This window comes from Tetrao urogallus (genome assembly GCF_951394365.1).
Source record: "Tetrao urogallus genome assembly, chromosome: 6".
Classification (NCBI taxonomy): Eukaryota; Metazoa; Chordata; class Aves; order Galliformes; family Phasianidae; genus Tetrao; species Tetrao urogallus.
Genome location: NC_136819.1, coordinates 45,089,737 through 45,104,736, shown reverse-complemented (window position 1 = coordinate 45,104,736; position 15,000 = coordinate 45,089,737). Strand labels below are relative to the sequence as shown.

The 15,000-nt window shown below is 36.3% G+C and overlaps 1 protein-coding gene across 1 annotated transcript; it reads right to left on the bottom strand.

The window, feature by feature from the left end:
- Nucleotides 1-381: 381 nt before the first annotated feature.
- Nucleotides 382-14,622, bottom strand: GOLGA5 (golgin A5; the record flags this gene model as incomplete). Its single annotated transcript, XM_079536823.1, has 12 exons — nt 382-462; nt 1,989-2,052; nt 2,254-2,359; nt 3,231-3,456; nt 4,462-4,560; nt 6,435-6,563; nt 7,204-7,374; nt 8,492-8,695; nt 9,502-9,625; nt 10,166-10,385; nt 11,437-11,658; nt 14,061-14,622. 12 exons carry the CDS (start codon nt 14,620-14,622, stop codon nt 382-384), a joined length of 2,208 nt encoding a protein of 735 aa, XP_079392949.1.
- Between the last annotated feature and the right edge of the window lie 378 nt (nt 14,623-15,000).

Genomic DNA, 15,000 nt, shown 5'->3' with positions numbered 1-15,000 from the left:
TCTGCTATCTGACCATAGCCCACATCCTGCATTACCTAAATTAGTTGTACCTTGTTTATCTGTAACTTCAGAAGTCCTTGCATTTCTTATAGATGCAAGCTAATCTTTTACACTAACCATGAGAAGGTTTATGTAAAATGTAAAGGCTAAACTTAGCTTAACTTAATATCTTTATTTCACCAGCAAAGAGATGCTCTTTCAGGTAAATTGGTAAAGCTACATAGTATTATACATGTATTTAAAAAGTAGTGATAAATCAGGCATGATGGTTTTCATTCTTTGTAAACACCATAAGGAAGTTTGCCAGCATATCTGGACTGATTATCCTACGTACACCGTCAGTCCAAGTTACATCAGCACAGCACACGGTGGTGTCTCAGCCTATCTGCCACTGGGGCTTTCGTGATGCATTTCTGGTGTGTAAGTAAGCAGAACAATCATGACCCAAAGATGAAGCAATGCCTGGGAAAACAGAAAGAATTAACTTAGCACACACAGTTGTTGTTTATGGCAATGTAAGTCTGTCAGTGTAAGTGAAAAAAAAAAAATTGTATGAAAAATATTTAAGCAAAATATTTCTACTATTTTTACTTCTAATAACTAATTCTTATATGCTTAATGAAATGCTGAGTCAGATTCTGAAGAAGCCATTCACAGAAAGCTAAATTAGATTTTACACAAACAGCAAAAGTAAGTGCACAGAATCCAGGCTTCTTTATGCTCTCTACCTTCTTTCCATCCATGCACACCTTGCAGAAGCTCCAGCTGTTCTCCTTGATACCCAGCCCAGCCCACAGACACCACATTACATCACCTGTCCAGTGATAAGCTGATACTCCTGTGCCACCTGGCTGACACCAGACAGAGTAAAACTCTGAGTTCTACTTTCCTTCTCCCTACCCAAACATGATGTTTAGTAACATTTTTATAAACACTGCAGAAATGTTAATCATCATTTGAACTTCACTGGAATTACACAGAATACATTTTGCTGGGGTGCAACAAAAGAGATAAGTGACAATACCTATGGTAAATATCCTTAAAAAATAATAACCAAAACCTGAGCATTAAAATCACAGCAATCATAACAAAAATTCCAGTTGAAAAAAATAAGGCCCAAAATATGGCTTCTGTTCAACGTTATTGAGTAGCTCAGGCAGTAAAATTCTTCAGTATCTCAGTAGAAAGCATTTTATTCACATATTCTGAAGTCTAAGTCACGAGTAGGAAGAAAGGGAGAAGTCAGGAATTAAACAGCCCTGTTCCTTCCAGTACTTCACAGGCTGGAAGAAGAAATTGCAAGGGAACCTTGTCATTTCCTTTACTTACATGCATCTCTCTGCCTTACTGAAATAATGACAGCTGTTCTTAGAGACTGTTCAGAAAAATCATTGTGTGTTCTCAAGCAACTTATTCCCTCTCCTTTCAAAGACTCAATAAACATTTTCAGTCAGGGCAGACTGCGTTCTACCTTGCTACAGTTCATTTCAAGTAACAAACATCTACCCTCTAGTGGTAAAGGAAGGAATCTCATTTCCATAATTTTTTTGTTTTCTCAATTTTTATCACCTACTCTGTTAAGATTCTATTATTTGAATTTTAGCAAAAATACGTCATTTTTTCAGCTACTCGAGTAGCATGATCGTTAATTACTGCACAAAAGTGGAGGGCCAAATATTAAGAAAACCCATTAAAAAAGTCAATTTTCCAACATCAGTGCATGCAGGTCACAGAATTATTTTCCATTCTCACTTTGCTTTAAACATTCTTTTAAAAGGTAGTTACATAACTGCCCTTCAGAGTTCTATACTAAGAATTCATGAGAAAAACTGAGAACTAGCAAGCAACACAATCCCAAAATACTGTTCTGTATATACTATTTAGTCTACAAAAAAAAAAATATTGTTAATTACACGGTACATTTAACTTGTACTTCATAAACTGGCAAAAGAAGACTTGAATTATATTCTTAAAGAAATCTTGCTTACCATATATATTATTACAAATATTCTTGCTATAGGATACCTCCTTAAAAAGATTCCCAGCCGAATGCTACACAAGAGAAAAACAAAATACACAAGTCAGCACTAAGCAGCAAGTTCTTCTTCCTCTCATTCTAATTAATCACAAACTCAAACATCTGTTTCAGACCTGAATTTTACTTCATATATTCATGAGTGAGAAAATTCAGAATGCAGACTATTAAAAATCTCTTCCTAAACCAGAAGATGCATTTTCTTGTCATGTTCTCACCTAAATTGATCTATGCTACTAGCAGCCTTGCGAACTCTCCCATACATTCCTGCTACGTTGGTATCCACATCACTGAAAAGGACAGGAACATTACGCATACGAGCACCTATTTGAAGGGAAGAAACAAAAAGAGACTCATTACTGTAAAATCACTTCTAGTTGTAGTCTAAGTAAAAAGTAAATTACAGCTCATAACAAACACACAGACAAAACAAAAATTGCAAATTCACCTGATTACTATTTTGAAGTGTGTTGTAAGGGAAGGATTCTTGATAAACTTACAATTGATTTAAGCATCAATTCAACTTAGTACATTCAAAAATTTACTTTAGTTAATTGAATGGACATCTTGGTATTGAATTCTAGTAAGTAATAAGAGTTCTTTTATTAAGTGTAAAATAATGGGTTTGATAGTCATCTTTTCTCCATTTACTTGCATTTCTCATACAGTAAAACTGACAGTATTTCTGATACTAACTTGTATACTCCAAATATTTACATATTATTTACACTTTTAATACGCATCAACTTTATTTTAATAAGATTCTCAGACTGCTACCTTTGTGCAACTAAAAACAAGCCAAAAGGAAAATTCTGTTCAACACTCAAAAGGAAGCGTACTGTTCACATTCACCTCCCAAAACTTTTTTTACAAGACAGCAAATACTGTCTGCTTCTAACATCGTTTGAACCCAGTAAGACAGATTTATTTCCACCTTGACAGGATTTGTAAATAAGATTGCTCTAATAGTGCCACAATATTAAGAATTAAACTGGATTCATTAAGGTTACTTATCATTCACAAAGTGGAGCTTTTATTCAACTGTTTTTGATACAGCTGCTGAAAGCTATAAGCACCATGTTTTCAGACTCCTCTTTTTCCTTTATGAAGTCAGATCTTCAGAGAAAAGTATTAGGAAATACAGAAACCTGCATTGCAGAGAGAAAATTTTTAAATGTTATCATTCCTTATTTACCTTCAGTACCATCAATTCCTGCCATGTTAATGGAAGGCCCATTACTACTACTGCCTTGGAAAGCCTTCAGCTGATGCTCAAGCCGTTCCAGTTGATAGACAAGTGAGTTTTTCTCTGTGCTCAGGCTCTCTAACATGGTCTGCTTCTGAATCAGTGTTTCTGTCAGCTGATGAAGGCGATTTTCTAATTCAGTTTGACTACTACTACTTAGAGCTTTGTTTGTGAGCTAAAAAACAAAGGAAAAATTAGAACATGTTCAAAATCTGACCAATGTGACATATTACAAAAGTGGTACGCTCACCAAATCTAAGTCCCCAGAAACAAGCTATCACATTTGCAGGACTTTTATGGGATAATAATATCCAAACCATCACCAGTGAATGTAACGAAGAAGAAACTCAATTACAACGGTTGTTAAAACAAGACTTTTCATGTGAAAAACAAGAAAGCTGTTTAAAAACGTATGCGTATGTTTTCCACTTCTAGTGCTATGAACATAAGTTCTATCATAAAAATTAATGCTATGTCTCAGAACTGAGTTTAAATGCATGACAATCACAACAATCAATCTCCTCTTACTTCTAACTTCACAAAGTGAGCATGTAAAATATTTTCAAGTGAGGAAGGAAATGCTCAATACAAACAAGGAGCGTCTGCCCAAGGAGGCTGCTAAGGACTGACACTATCAGAATGTTCCAAAAGGGATTAGTTAAGAAAAACAGTTCCATAAACGTACTTACAGAACTTAGGGTCTCTAATTCACCTAAGAAAACCACAGATGCTGAAAGAGCACAAGTGAGCAAAGACAGTGTCCAGGCTCACACTGCCACTACTCAAGATAAAAACCTATCTGTTGGATACATGGCTAACTAGTCTGAAGGACATCTTATGTTTCTATGCACAATTAAAAGAATCTCTGAAGAAACAGTCATGATCAAACGCCAATGGCGCTGTTTAGTTTCCAGGATGAAGCACACAGCAGGTCTAGTAGGATCCCAGGTTACTCTCTGAAGACAAAAGCATGTGTAATCATAAAAATTAGACTATTTACTGTTACATGGTTCCTTTCCTGTGCTCTCCACACTTAAAATTCTACTTTGCATAGCAAACAAGCATATGCTAACTCAGTAGCAGTTCCTATGTGTCTTTCGTATAGTTTAAGCAAATTAATAATTTTCAGCACTGTTTTCGTAAGTGAATGTAGTACTTATTTTTTATACAAATACAGTACCTGATTTCTGAGCTTCTGAATTTCTTCCTCTCTGTCTTTTATTCTGCTTTGCAAAGTATTCTTTGTTCGATATAATTCTTCCTCGGTGTAACGGAGTTCCTATGAAGTACATCACAATCAAAGACCTTGTTCTCATACTTATGTAAGTACTTTGAAAGACATTCTCTTATTTCAAGTTACACATTAGGTAAGTTACACAGTAGAGTAAGTAACACAGGATAATCACATATAAACTAACATTTAATATAATCCAGAAGCGTCTGGCTAGCACTGGGAAAAAATAAGAGAGCAGAGTATGAAGACAGAACCTAGAAGATCATAAAATCCTTCTGTGAAGACTGACTTCACGTAAATACTACCCAGACCAGTTTACTAATACTGACACAGTTCCACTGGGAACATGATTTGTTTTGTTGTCCTCATATTCTCCCTGTTTATTATATTGCTATCTTTAAATGATACTGTGTAACTTAAAGAATTAGGGATACCAGGGGGAGGAGAGGAGGAGAAAGAGGAAGGGGAGAGACATCTCTGTTCCTAAAGGAGCCCATCAATCATAAAATCAAAATAAAGTGGGTATCTTCCAATTTTAAAAAATCTTGGCATATTTCCCTTTAGCTTTGTGAATGTCACAGACCTTCCTTAAACTTTTAAGATAAATTAGCATAACAGAGGGAAAAGGAAAAGCAATATTAACAAGAGACAACTTACTGAACAGCAAAACTAACAGTGAGTATTCTTACTCCCACGATTTAGTAGCTATGTTAACTCCTATTGAAAGGCCTACCATACTTATCTTTCAAATTACAACTGCCTTCAAATCACTGTGCCACTTCAGCTAACGCTGCTACAGAAGACAGCTGATGATACTTTTCCTTTAAGTCATCAGATATACAATAAATAACCTCTCGTTTTCCAGTGTCAACCTCAGAAACTTTACAGCAAGTTACAGCAATTCTCCAGTAGAACAGGCCACTGTTGCATTAAGTACTGTTGCAAACAATTACTTTGAAAGCACACATATTCATATGTCATCAAAAGAAATATCATTTTCTGTAGCAACCAATAATGGTTTGTTCTGTTGTTTTGTTTTGTTTTTTTTTTTGTAAAAAAAAAAAAGGCTTCACCTCACTTCTTCTATACATAACATTAAATTAAAATATACCCCTCCGAAGGGCAGGAGTAATGTGATATGATTTACCATCTGCTTTGGTATAGCCATCAACTATCTATCAAAAACAGACATCAACTTCTGCTTTTTAATTAGTTCAAGCTGCTAGCATCTAATTCAAATGTAATTTCTCAAAGGACAGATAATCCTACAAGATAAATTGTTCCTAGCAAATACAGTACACTCACCTGCTTTCCTCATTAATACTCTTACATGAGCTTTTTTATTTTTAAAGGACATCTTAATAGGCTGCAAAACATTGGTCCAATCTACCTAATATTCTGTTTGTTAACACAACACACAAGAGTGAAGTTTTTTCTCCTCTTTCTAGCACAGAACAGCTTAAAAAGATGATACAACCTGACAAAATTCACTGCTACTATCTCATTAACAATTTGTCTTATACAGTAGTTTGGAATCTTACATAGAATTTGATCAGAGCAAATACAATTGTAACCTTTATTATTAAGTTTATTGACATAAATGCATTTATTACCACATTCCTGTTGCTAGATTGTTCCCCTGTTAAATAAAATTTAAGATCATTATCAATTTTGTTCACTCTCTAGGGTCTTGTTTATTCTTTAAAAAAAAGCTGAGATCTGTATTTAATCAGGATTACTGCTTAGTACTGGTTGCACTTCGGCCTTATGACATTCACAGAAATTTGGGAAATTTCCTTGGACTACTAGAAGAAAAAACCCTCAAATACCACATAAGCAACTCTCTCATTAAGCCAAATGCTTTGCTGAAGACAACATTAGCCTAAAATAAGACCCATCAGCTTTCAAGCATTCTTTACCTGCTTCTGCCGTTCTAGTTCAGCTTCTGCCTCCTGCTTGGCCATTTTATGAGCTGCTATTTGCTCTTGTAGGTCTTGAAGCTGTTCTCTCACTGACTCAGCCTCACTTACCTGCTGAGTCTCCATATCCTGAAATGAACAGAAATGTTACTATTTCACTAGCATTCAAACAGTTCTGCAATCTGTCATAGGTGACTACAGAAACTGTTGCTTCTCCAATACTGATTCCAAGAAAAATGAGGGTAAATTAAAGACAACTGCTCATTTTATGCACAATATTTTTATTACAATATCAACAAGATAAATGCAATCTGTAAACATGAGAAGCCTTCAAGTGATCTCTTTTTCCCTTCTGCTGTCTGGATGCTAAAACTGTGCAAACCCGGCACAGCTGCTGGGTTGAGCCAATTATGCCACAGCTGACTCAGATTACAGTTGCTTCAAGGATTAGTAGCAGCTCTTGCAGAAAAGGATATAGGTAAAATCTACAGAAGTAACCAGGCTTGTTTAGAAAGAATTACTTGTTTCAAAATGAGTGCATAGCAGAGTGGGAAAAGAAAATGGTAACTCTAATACTCCTCCCACCACCAGGAGAGAAAATACGAGAAGAAAATGGTTCTCTATAAGCATTTACCCCACAGCTGAGCAAAAGCTGGCTTGGCTTTAATACTTGTTCAAATAAATATTAGAAGTGACAGCCCTAAAGCACGCAAAAAAAGTCTTTTGTGTATGGCTAACTACATGTAGGTGTGCACATAACCATAGCTACCTGCAGCTCCGTTCTCATCTGCTGTATTTGTCCCATTAGCTTTTGTATTTCTTCTCTTTGAGTGTCACGCTCGTGCCTCAGCTCCTCTAGTTCCATTGTGCTTGCTGCCTGGCTATCCAGACCTTCAATACCAGAGCCTTCTTTTAGGCTGTTTATCAGCTTTTCTTTAGACTGAAATAATAAATCAAAATGTTATTGACAGCACTATTTCACAAGGGCTCAAATAAAACCCATTAAAAAATTGCTCTAAATTTCCTATGTAGACTTACAGTAAAAGAACTGCTTTATCTGTTCTTTCATACAAGTTAAAAATAACTCTATACATTTTAAAATGGAAAATGCTTCCCTACTAATAATTTCTCTGATTTGCCACGTGTCACAAGACGGGATGTACTGAAAGTCTGTGTTATCAGAGGAAGAGTAGAACTTTACTCTTCAGAATTGTGTGGAATGTTAAACATGTCACAGATAAAAATTCTGCCTTTCCAGCTAATGTAAGAGAGAATACAGACACTGAAGACAAAGATTTAGTCCATCCTTTCTCCTGTCAACAAAGCCAAATAAAAACCCAGATCAGCAATATCTCTTCTGGGAAACAGAATAAACTTTTTTTTTTTTTTTTTAAACAAAGTTAACCTAACGTTAGCTTGAAACTGATTTCTGATCTCATGCTTCTTGCATTCATCAACATGATTCAAGTCATGTCATCAGACAAGACTGATTTATTCTAAACAGGTAAGGTTTGCTTACTCTTACAAATAAAACTCAAATTGGTACCCTTAATAACTTAAGTAGTAGATAACTGCACAGAATATGCAATTTTGCCATTGCTTATATAATCACATACAGCTTTTCAGAATACAAAAATATCTTCTTCAGTTTACACAAGCATCCACTATGCTTCAGACTCAAGCAGAATATAGCAATTTTCTTGGCACAAGAACATGGGTGCAGATAAACTGTAGGTTACATTTGTATCCATCTGCTTAAGATCAGACTCTGGGATGGGGAACACAATGACAGATGTTATAAACTAAGTGCAGTGGTTCACTTGGATTTTTGTTCAGGACCTGAACTTCCATTTCATTATTTAACTCAATCTGTCAACGAAAATTATAGGAGGTACAAAATGCAGACTAGTAACTGTTCCAAATAGGTATCATTATGGATTTACCCCAAAATATATTACAGATCACATGGAAAAAAATAGATTAAATCACTTGAAGAACAACATCCTGTAAAAATCAAGCATACAAATGAAACTGAATGCCTTTAAGTAAATGCTTACTTGGAGTATGCGAGTAGCTTTTTGTTTATAGTCTGCCAGTTCCTGTTTTGCAGATTCTAGCTGGTTTTTAGTTATTTTCACTTGCTGCTGAAGCTCATCAGCTCGCTTTTTCTCATCTAAATACTTTCTTTCTGCAACTGTTACCCCTTCTGCCAAATTCTGACGTTCTGCTTCCATTTTACTCAGACGTGCTGCGAACTCATTCTATTAGCAATAAAGAAACAATATTTTCTGTTTAAACACAATCACAACGTTAACCCAGAAATAAAAAAGAGAGGATGTAAAAGCAACTACATTTGAAATAACACTTCATATGGATTGTGTCCAACTTGCATATGCATTAGTGCTGTGTGGAAAGAAATTGTGCTAGCTTAAAGAAGTACTAAATGAGTACTCAGTAAAAATATGCATTTCTTTGCCACCAGAAGTAGATCCTTTTGTTTACATATGTTTGGTAAACAAAAAGCAAGCTATCCTTCAACAAAAATAAATAAACCAATCATAAAGGTATTTTAGTTTAAAGAAGAGAAACAAACAAACAAAAAAAACAGTAAGGGTTTTCATAGATGTTATTATACATAATAAAGGCCAAGCTAAATGGAGAACGCATAAAGTCTCTAGCAATATTAGCTTTCACATTCACCACAGAAGTGACCACCCAGTCTAACATTCTTATGATTACATATTAAAGTTGTAGGTGCAGGTGGGGAACAATACGGCATGGAAAATCAAATTGACTGCTGATTTAAAATATGTTTTCACATAAAAGACAGAGTGGAAAAAATTTTCCTTTTCAGCATCGATTCTCAAAAGAATTAATCATAAAGCTTTCAAACTGGCATTTAAGAAGTAAACTAGCATTGCAGGGATACTTAGTGTAGCAGAAGGCACATCTTTCCAAGTGCTTAGTACCCTGAACAGGAACTAGTCAAGGGGAAAAGAGAGCAGTCAGAACCTCACAGATTTGATCTCACAAGCAGTCAAACTCTTCCTTAGTCTTCCCATCTAACCTGCATTTGTTTGTAACTTTCTTGCTCTCGCTTCAGTGTGGAGTCTGCATCACGCAGCCTATCCTGAAGAGTTTGAAGGGCTTGATTTTGCAAACTGCTCCCTTCGCTGTGGTCTTGTATTATTCTGAAAGAGTGATATACATATTAATTGAAATTAAAAATCCAGTATGATTTTAAGGCAGAAATATGACTACCTTTAGCAACAGCCTTGAAAATGTACCCAGTAAATTAGTGAACATGGCTCACTAATAACTCCTGCAGTCCCACTGTGGAGTATCCAATTTCAGATTCATGTCCCAGTAAAGATGGGATGTCCCAGATGTAAAGACAAAGAAGTCTTTACATCTGAGAGTAAGCAAGTGTATTTTTCAAGATAGAAACATTTCTTCAGATCTTAAGCTTCAAGCCTCTGACAAAAACATAAACATATTGTATACAATTTGTTTCAATAACCAGGTGATAATTGCTCTTATTCATTTGCCCAGTTTCTACTGCCAGCTGTGATGTAATGAGCTCAGAGCAAACTTCAACGTTCATATTTCGAATTTTGATACCATCTCCCCTCATTAGTTCATTCTTTATCCTTAAAGACACTAAACTATCCACCCTGAATTTTCAACCTTACTGCTATTTTTGCAAAGTGGTGAAGTCTGAAATTAAGTACCGTGATTTCTCACTCCGCAATGCTTCCAAAGCTTCTGTCCGGGAACTTAAGAGCTGATCAGCTTCTTGCAAGCGTACTTTGAGCACAGCTAGCTGGGAATCCTTGGCACCAACAGCTTCTGTCAGATCATCAACTCGAGCTCGAAGCTCTCTGACCATCCTGTCATTCTTTGAATGGTCAACATTCCACTTCTCCACTCTTTCCCGGGATTTGTTCAGTTCTACAATATAAAACATTTTAAGTTTTTAAAAACAGATCATGACAAGGTTTTTGAAGTGCTCAGGATGTGCATGCTACACTTCCTCAAGGAAGAAATCAAATACAACCAAGATGAAGCAACACTGAAACGTTATGAGCTATCAAAAAGTAACAAATACCAGACTTTGGCTGTCAGATCACGACATACTAAAAAAAAAAAAAAAAGAAAGAAAAAAAATCACATGATCTCAAAGTGCATTTTCATTCTGCTTTGCAGCTGACAATCTCTCTTAATCCTTGCAATGAACTACTGCTGAACAGCCCTGTGTGAGCAAACCTTTAGAAACCTCTGCAGATAGCATCTAAGTCAACACTACATAACAATAAGATCAAACTAAGTAATGGCAGACAAATACAGTGTTAAAATGATACCTGGATATTTACCAAGACTTCGTTTTCAATCAAAGTTCACATGCTAAACTTCAATGGAGAATAAATTCTGCAGCTTAAACAGTTACTTTAAAAAAAGAAAAAAGGACACAGTCCCTCAGCTGTGTGCCTAACTCAAGTAGTTTGCTAGGTATTTTATTATTTGTTTTTATATTCACATCTGTCATATTTTATTTCATTTAGCTTTGGAAAAAAAAAAAGCTAATATAGTCATACAAAAACATCAATCTGAGATTTTTACCATCAATTAGCTACAGACAGAAAGCAGGCAGATTTCAAGCACTTAAAGGTAGTCACTCATAACTATTTTGCAAGAAACTTTAAAAGGCAGAAAAAAATATTTTAACACTTAATGTTTACTAGTTTTAAGATGTAAGCGTTGGAACTAACTCAACTACATCACCTTCATCAACATGGATGTTATTATTGTAGTTGAACAAGACTTCCAGTTTACCTCAGCTCATCATTTTCAAAACCAAGAATCATTTTGCTTAAGTCACGCATGCAAATTTATCTAGGAAAACTTTATTATAAATATAAAACTCTAGCATAGAAACAGCATTGCTTCCCAGTTTACCAGTATTTTCAAAGTATGTTACAGTTTAGTTTCCAAACTACAATACCTTCTTGTGTTTCTTTGGATCTCTGAATTAATGAAGCCATTTCTTGATTTAAAGATTGCACTTCATTTCGCAACAGCTGATTCTCCAGACGAAGGTTGGACAGCTCGTGTGATTTTACATCATCATTAGCTGAAAGGCCAGGATTAGTCACTGCACTTAGTGATGAATCCTTCGTGCCATCCACTTGGGTTGCCTGTCCAGAATCTGAGCTGTCTGGAGTTTCTGTACAGAGAGATGCAAGTTAGAACTGACCGAACCATTTGTAGGTCTGTATCAGTGGTTGAATGCACTTAATCTAATTAAAAAACAAACAAAACAGCTTATATTGGAATATAACATAATTTTGATGTCAAACCTAAATATGCAATTCAGCCACACAGCTGTATGTTTCAGCTATCTTTATGTAAAAGAGTGTTTTAAGAATCTTCACTTGAAACATCATCTTACTGATGATTCTGCATCGGTAACAACTCTCAAAACACACTTTTAAAATTCACTTTTAAAAAGCAATTTAGGAATTTCTGATGTAGTCTGAACAGAACTCACTTGCAGGGAAGGGGGAACCTGCAGGCCTTCCTCAGCACACACACAGTACTGGATTACTGCTCTGAAAGTAACGCAGCCACTCTAGCAGTGTTGACTGCTATGTGCAGACAGCTGGAAGATTCGCACCAGTATTGACAGAAAGCAACACAGCACACAGTGAACAACCAAGCAAACAATGCAAAATCATTCCTTCTGAATTCAATGTGCCCCAGATCGACAACTGTTGAAAATCCATGGGGACACATTACAGCAAATTCAATGCCAGACTTCAGTTCAGCTGTCAAAACACCATTTTCTTTGCTCTGTGATTATCAACCAATCTGCTCCACCTTCTTAGTTGCCACTGCAACAGGTCTCATGTGGCAGAGCTCATCAAGGAGATGGAGCAGACTGGGAATTCCTAACAGCATACCAACAAGTAACTGCAGTGACTGAAAAATTTATTTCATGTTTTCTCAAATCCCTTTGCTATTTAAAGGTTTTTAAGAAGTATTACTTCCTTTCTTTTAATTCATTTACTTTGAAATTATCAGACAATCTATCTTCATTCCTTTGTCTGGAAAACTCAAAAGTCCAATGAAGCTAATAAGGCAAAAAAGCAGCCACTTACAGCAGACAGTGGATTGCATCCAAGGCAATGTACATACTGTAACATTAATTACTTTTGTCTGTAACTAACGAACCACAATTTATTTCAACAGTTTTTATACAGGAAATCAAAATGACTGATACGTACAATTGACTTCAAAACTAGTGTGCTCAAACTCTACATATTAATCATGTGTTTCCCCAGCAGCTCCAAGATGTAAACTCCACTGAAAAATCTTCAGAAAAAAATTCAATGTACCACACTGAGCAAAATAACTATGTTCCCCGAGCATCAATTATCAAGATACAACATTGCCATATAGCTAAGTTTAACATATTTGACTTACTGCTGTCAAATGTTATTGAAAAGTTACAGACCCAGAAAAACAAAAACTTAGATCTCTGGAAATGACCCCTTTTTACCTGTACAACTTTTCAACATATTTAATGCAGTTAAGTCTTTTACAGTGAGGGTAGTGAGGCACTAGAATAGGTTGCCCAGAGACGTGATGGATGACTTGTCCCTGGATACTTTCAAGATCAGGCTGGACCAAGCTCTGAACCACTTGATCTAGCTGTGGATGTCTCTATTCATTGCAGGTGAGTTGGATTAGATGACCTTTAAAGGTACCTCCCAACTCTATGGATTCTGATTCTGTAAGTCAAAAACTGGCACAGTGCTTTACATGCACAAAGTACTGAACAAACAATACTCTAGCTATACTATTAGGAATACAACTATTTGCTTCAATTTTATAGAAGAAATAGCATTATTGGAAAGACTATAGACTGGGGAGCCAGATAGAGAATGAAAGTTTCTAAGAGTTTCATTCTCCTTAGTAGACACTTGAGTTTTTAACCACTTGGCCTGGAAACTACTTCAGGTATCTGCAGCAATGCACTACTTCCGGCAAAAACTAAGTTGTCTATCTCACTTTCTCATGCCTGTAGCTCAAAAGAAGCATGCCTATTTTCCCACTGTCCAAGCCAAGCAAGTTTGACAGCTTGCCCATCTTGCATGGTAGAGCAGAGAGAAGCTCACATTATATCAGATAGGGCATTGGGTAACAGCCAGAACCATTTACCAGCTGTAGTGAAACTCACTTGCTCACGTATGTGCCATCACAACAGGCAACAACCCCAAGCAAGGGAACAAATGCAGCAGTGCCAGAACCCATACTTTCAAGTGGGGATGCATGGGTGCTGATGTAGCATCAGGCCACAACTCAGGCAGGATGAGGTGAGCAGTAGCAATGAAGCAGACAAAGAACACAAAGGGTTTCAGTGTCAAGTTATATAACCTGCCAAATTACTGTAGTATCTAAGATTATTCCAGTGATGAAAAATAGCAAGGACCATACTGTACTTCACAAATGTGACACACTGCTGCCACTAGATCTTTCATGAAGCGACAAAAAAAAACCTTTACCTAGCCTTACACTAGACATAAAAGGGTTTAAAATATATTAGATTCAATAATATTAAACTACCATTGCTTTTGCTCCTGACAGAATTATCTTCAGTAGTCACTGCACTCTGTGTACTAGTAGATACAGAACTAATGTTTGAAGTCCGAGAGTGATTTTGAACAGGTGCCTTGCTCTTCTCTTTTTTAGAGTCCATCCTTGCATTAGGCTCTTTCTCAGAACTGTTGAGAAAATCAAACAGCAACTCATCATCAGGTTCAGACTTTTTTCTCCTCACAAAATGTGAAGAAGCTCTGGATGTGGAAACATTTTCTACTGAAGAAGCAACTTCTGAATTTGTTCTACGTGCTGGTTTAACATTTGCTGTTCCTGCTAAGATTGTAGCCTTTTGGTTTTTAATGTTATCAGCTGCTGAGGAGATGTAGGCTGCTTTGGATGAAGTCTGATATTTCAGTTCTCTGGCATGCTGGGACAATTCAGAATATTCATTGGCAGAGTCCAAATTCTTGCTATCAAAAACTGCGTTGCTTGCTGCGTCTTTTTTATTCAGAGCTGATGCAGCCCCTTGATCAACTCTGTTGAGAAGATCCTCTGCCTTTCCAGCCAAATCAGCAAGCCAAGACATGATAAATGTCTGATGGTTAACTCCGCATCAAAATTTCAGGAACATATGCTGCAAAAGAGAACAATTGAAAATCAGGCATTGAGAAGACAAGAAGTGTGGGTTACTGAAAAACTGCTGCATTCATTTATTACTGCTGTAACTACATTAACACTTCTGTCCTACCAGCTTTGTATTTCATTGTTGATAACTGATGGAAATAAACCAAATCAGTTTCTTAAGAAAATATACATAAGCACATGGCTTTGCCATCAATCCATATCTGCTCCTAGCATCAGCACCTGCTGATCCAGCCTGTCACTGCAGCACTAACAAAAAATAAAGTCTGACAACAACCAAACCCAGGTGGAGAAGGAAAACGTGTCAACAAACATATTACAG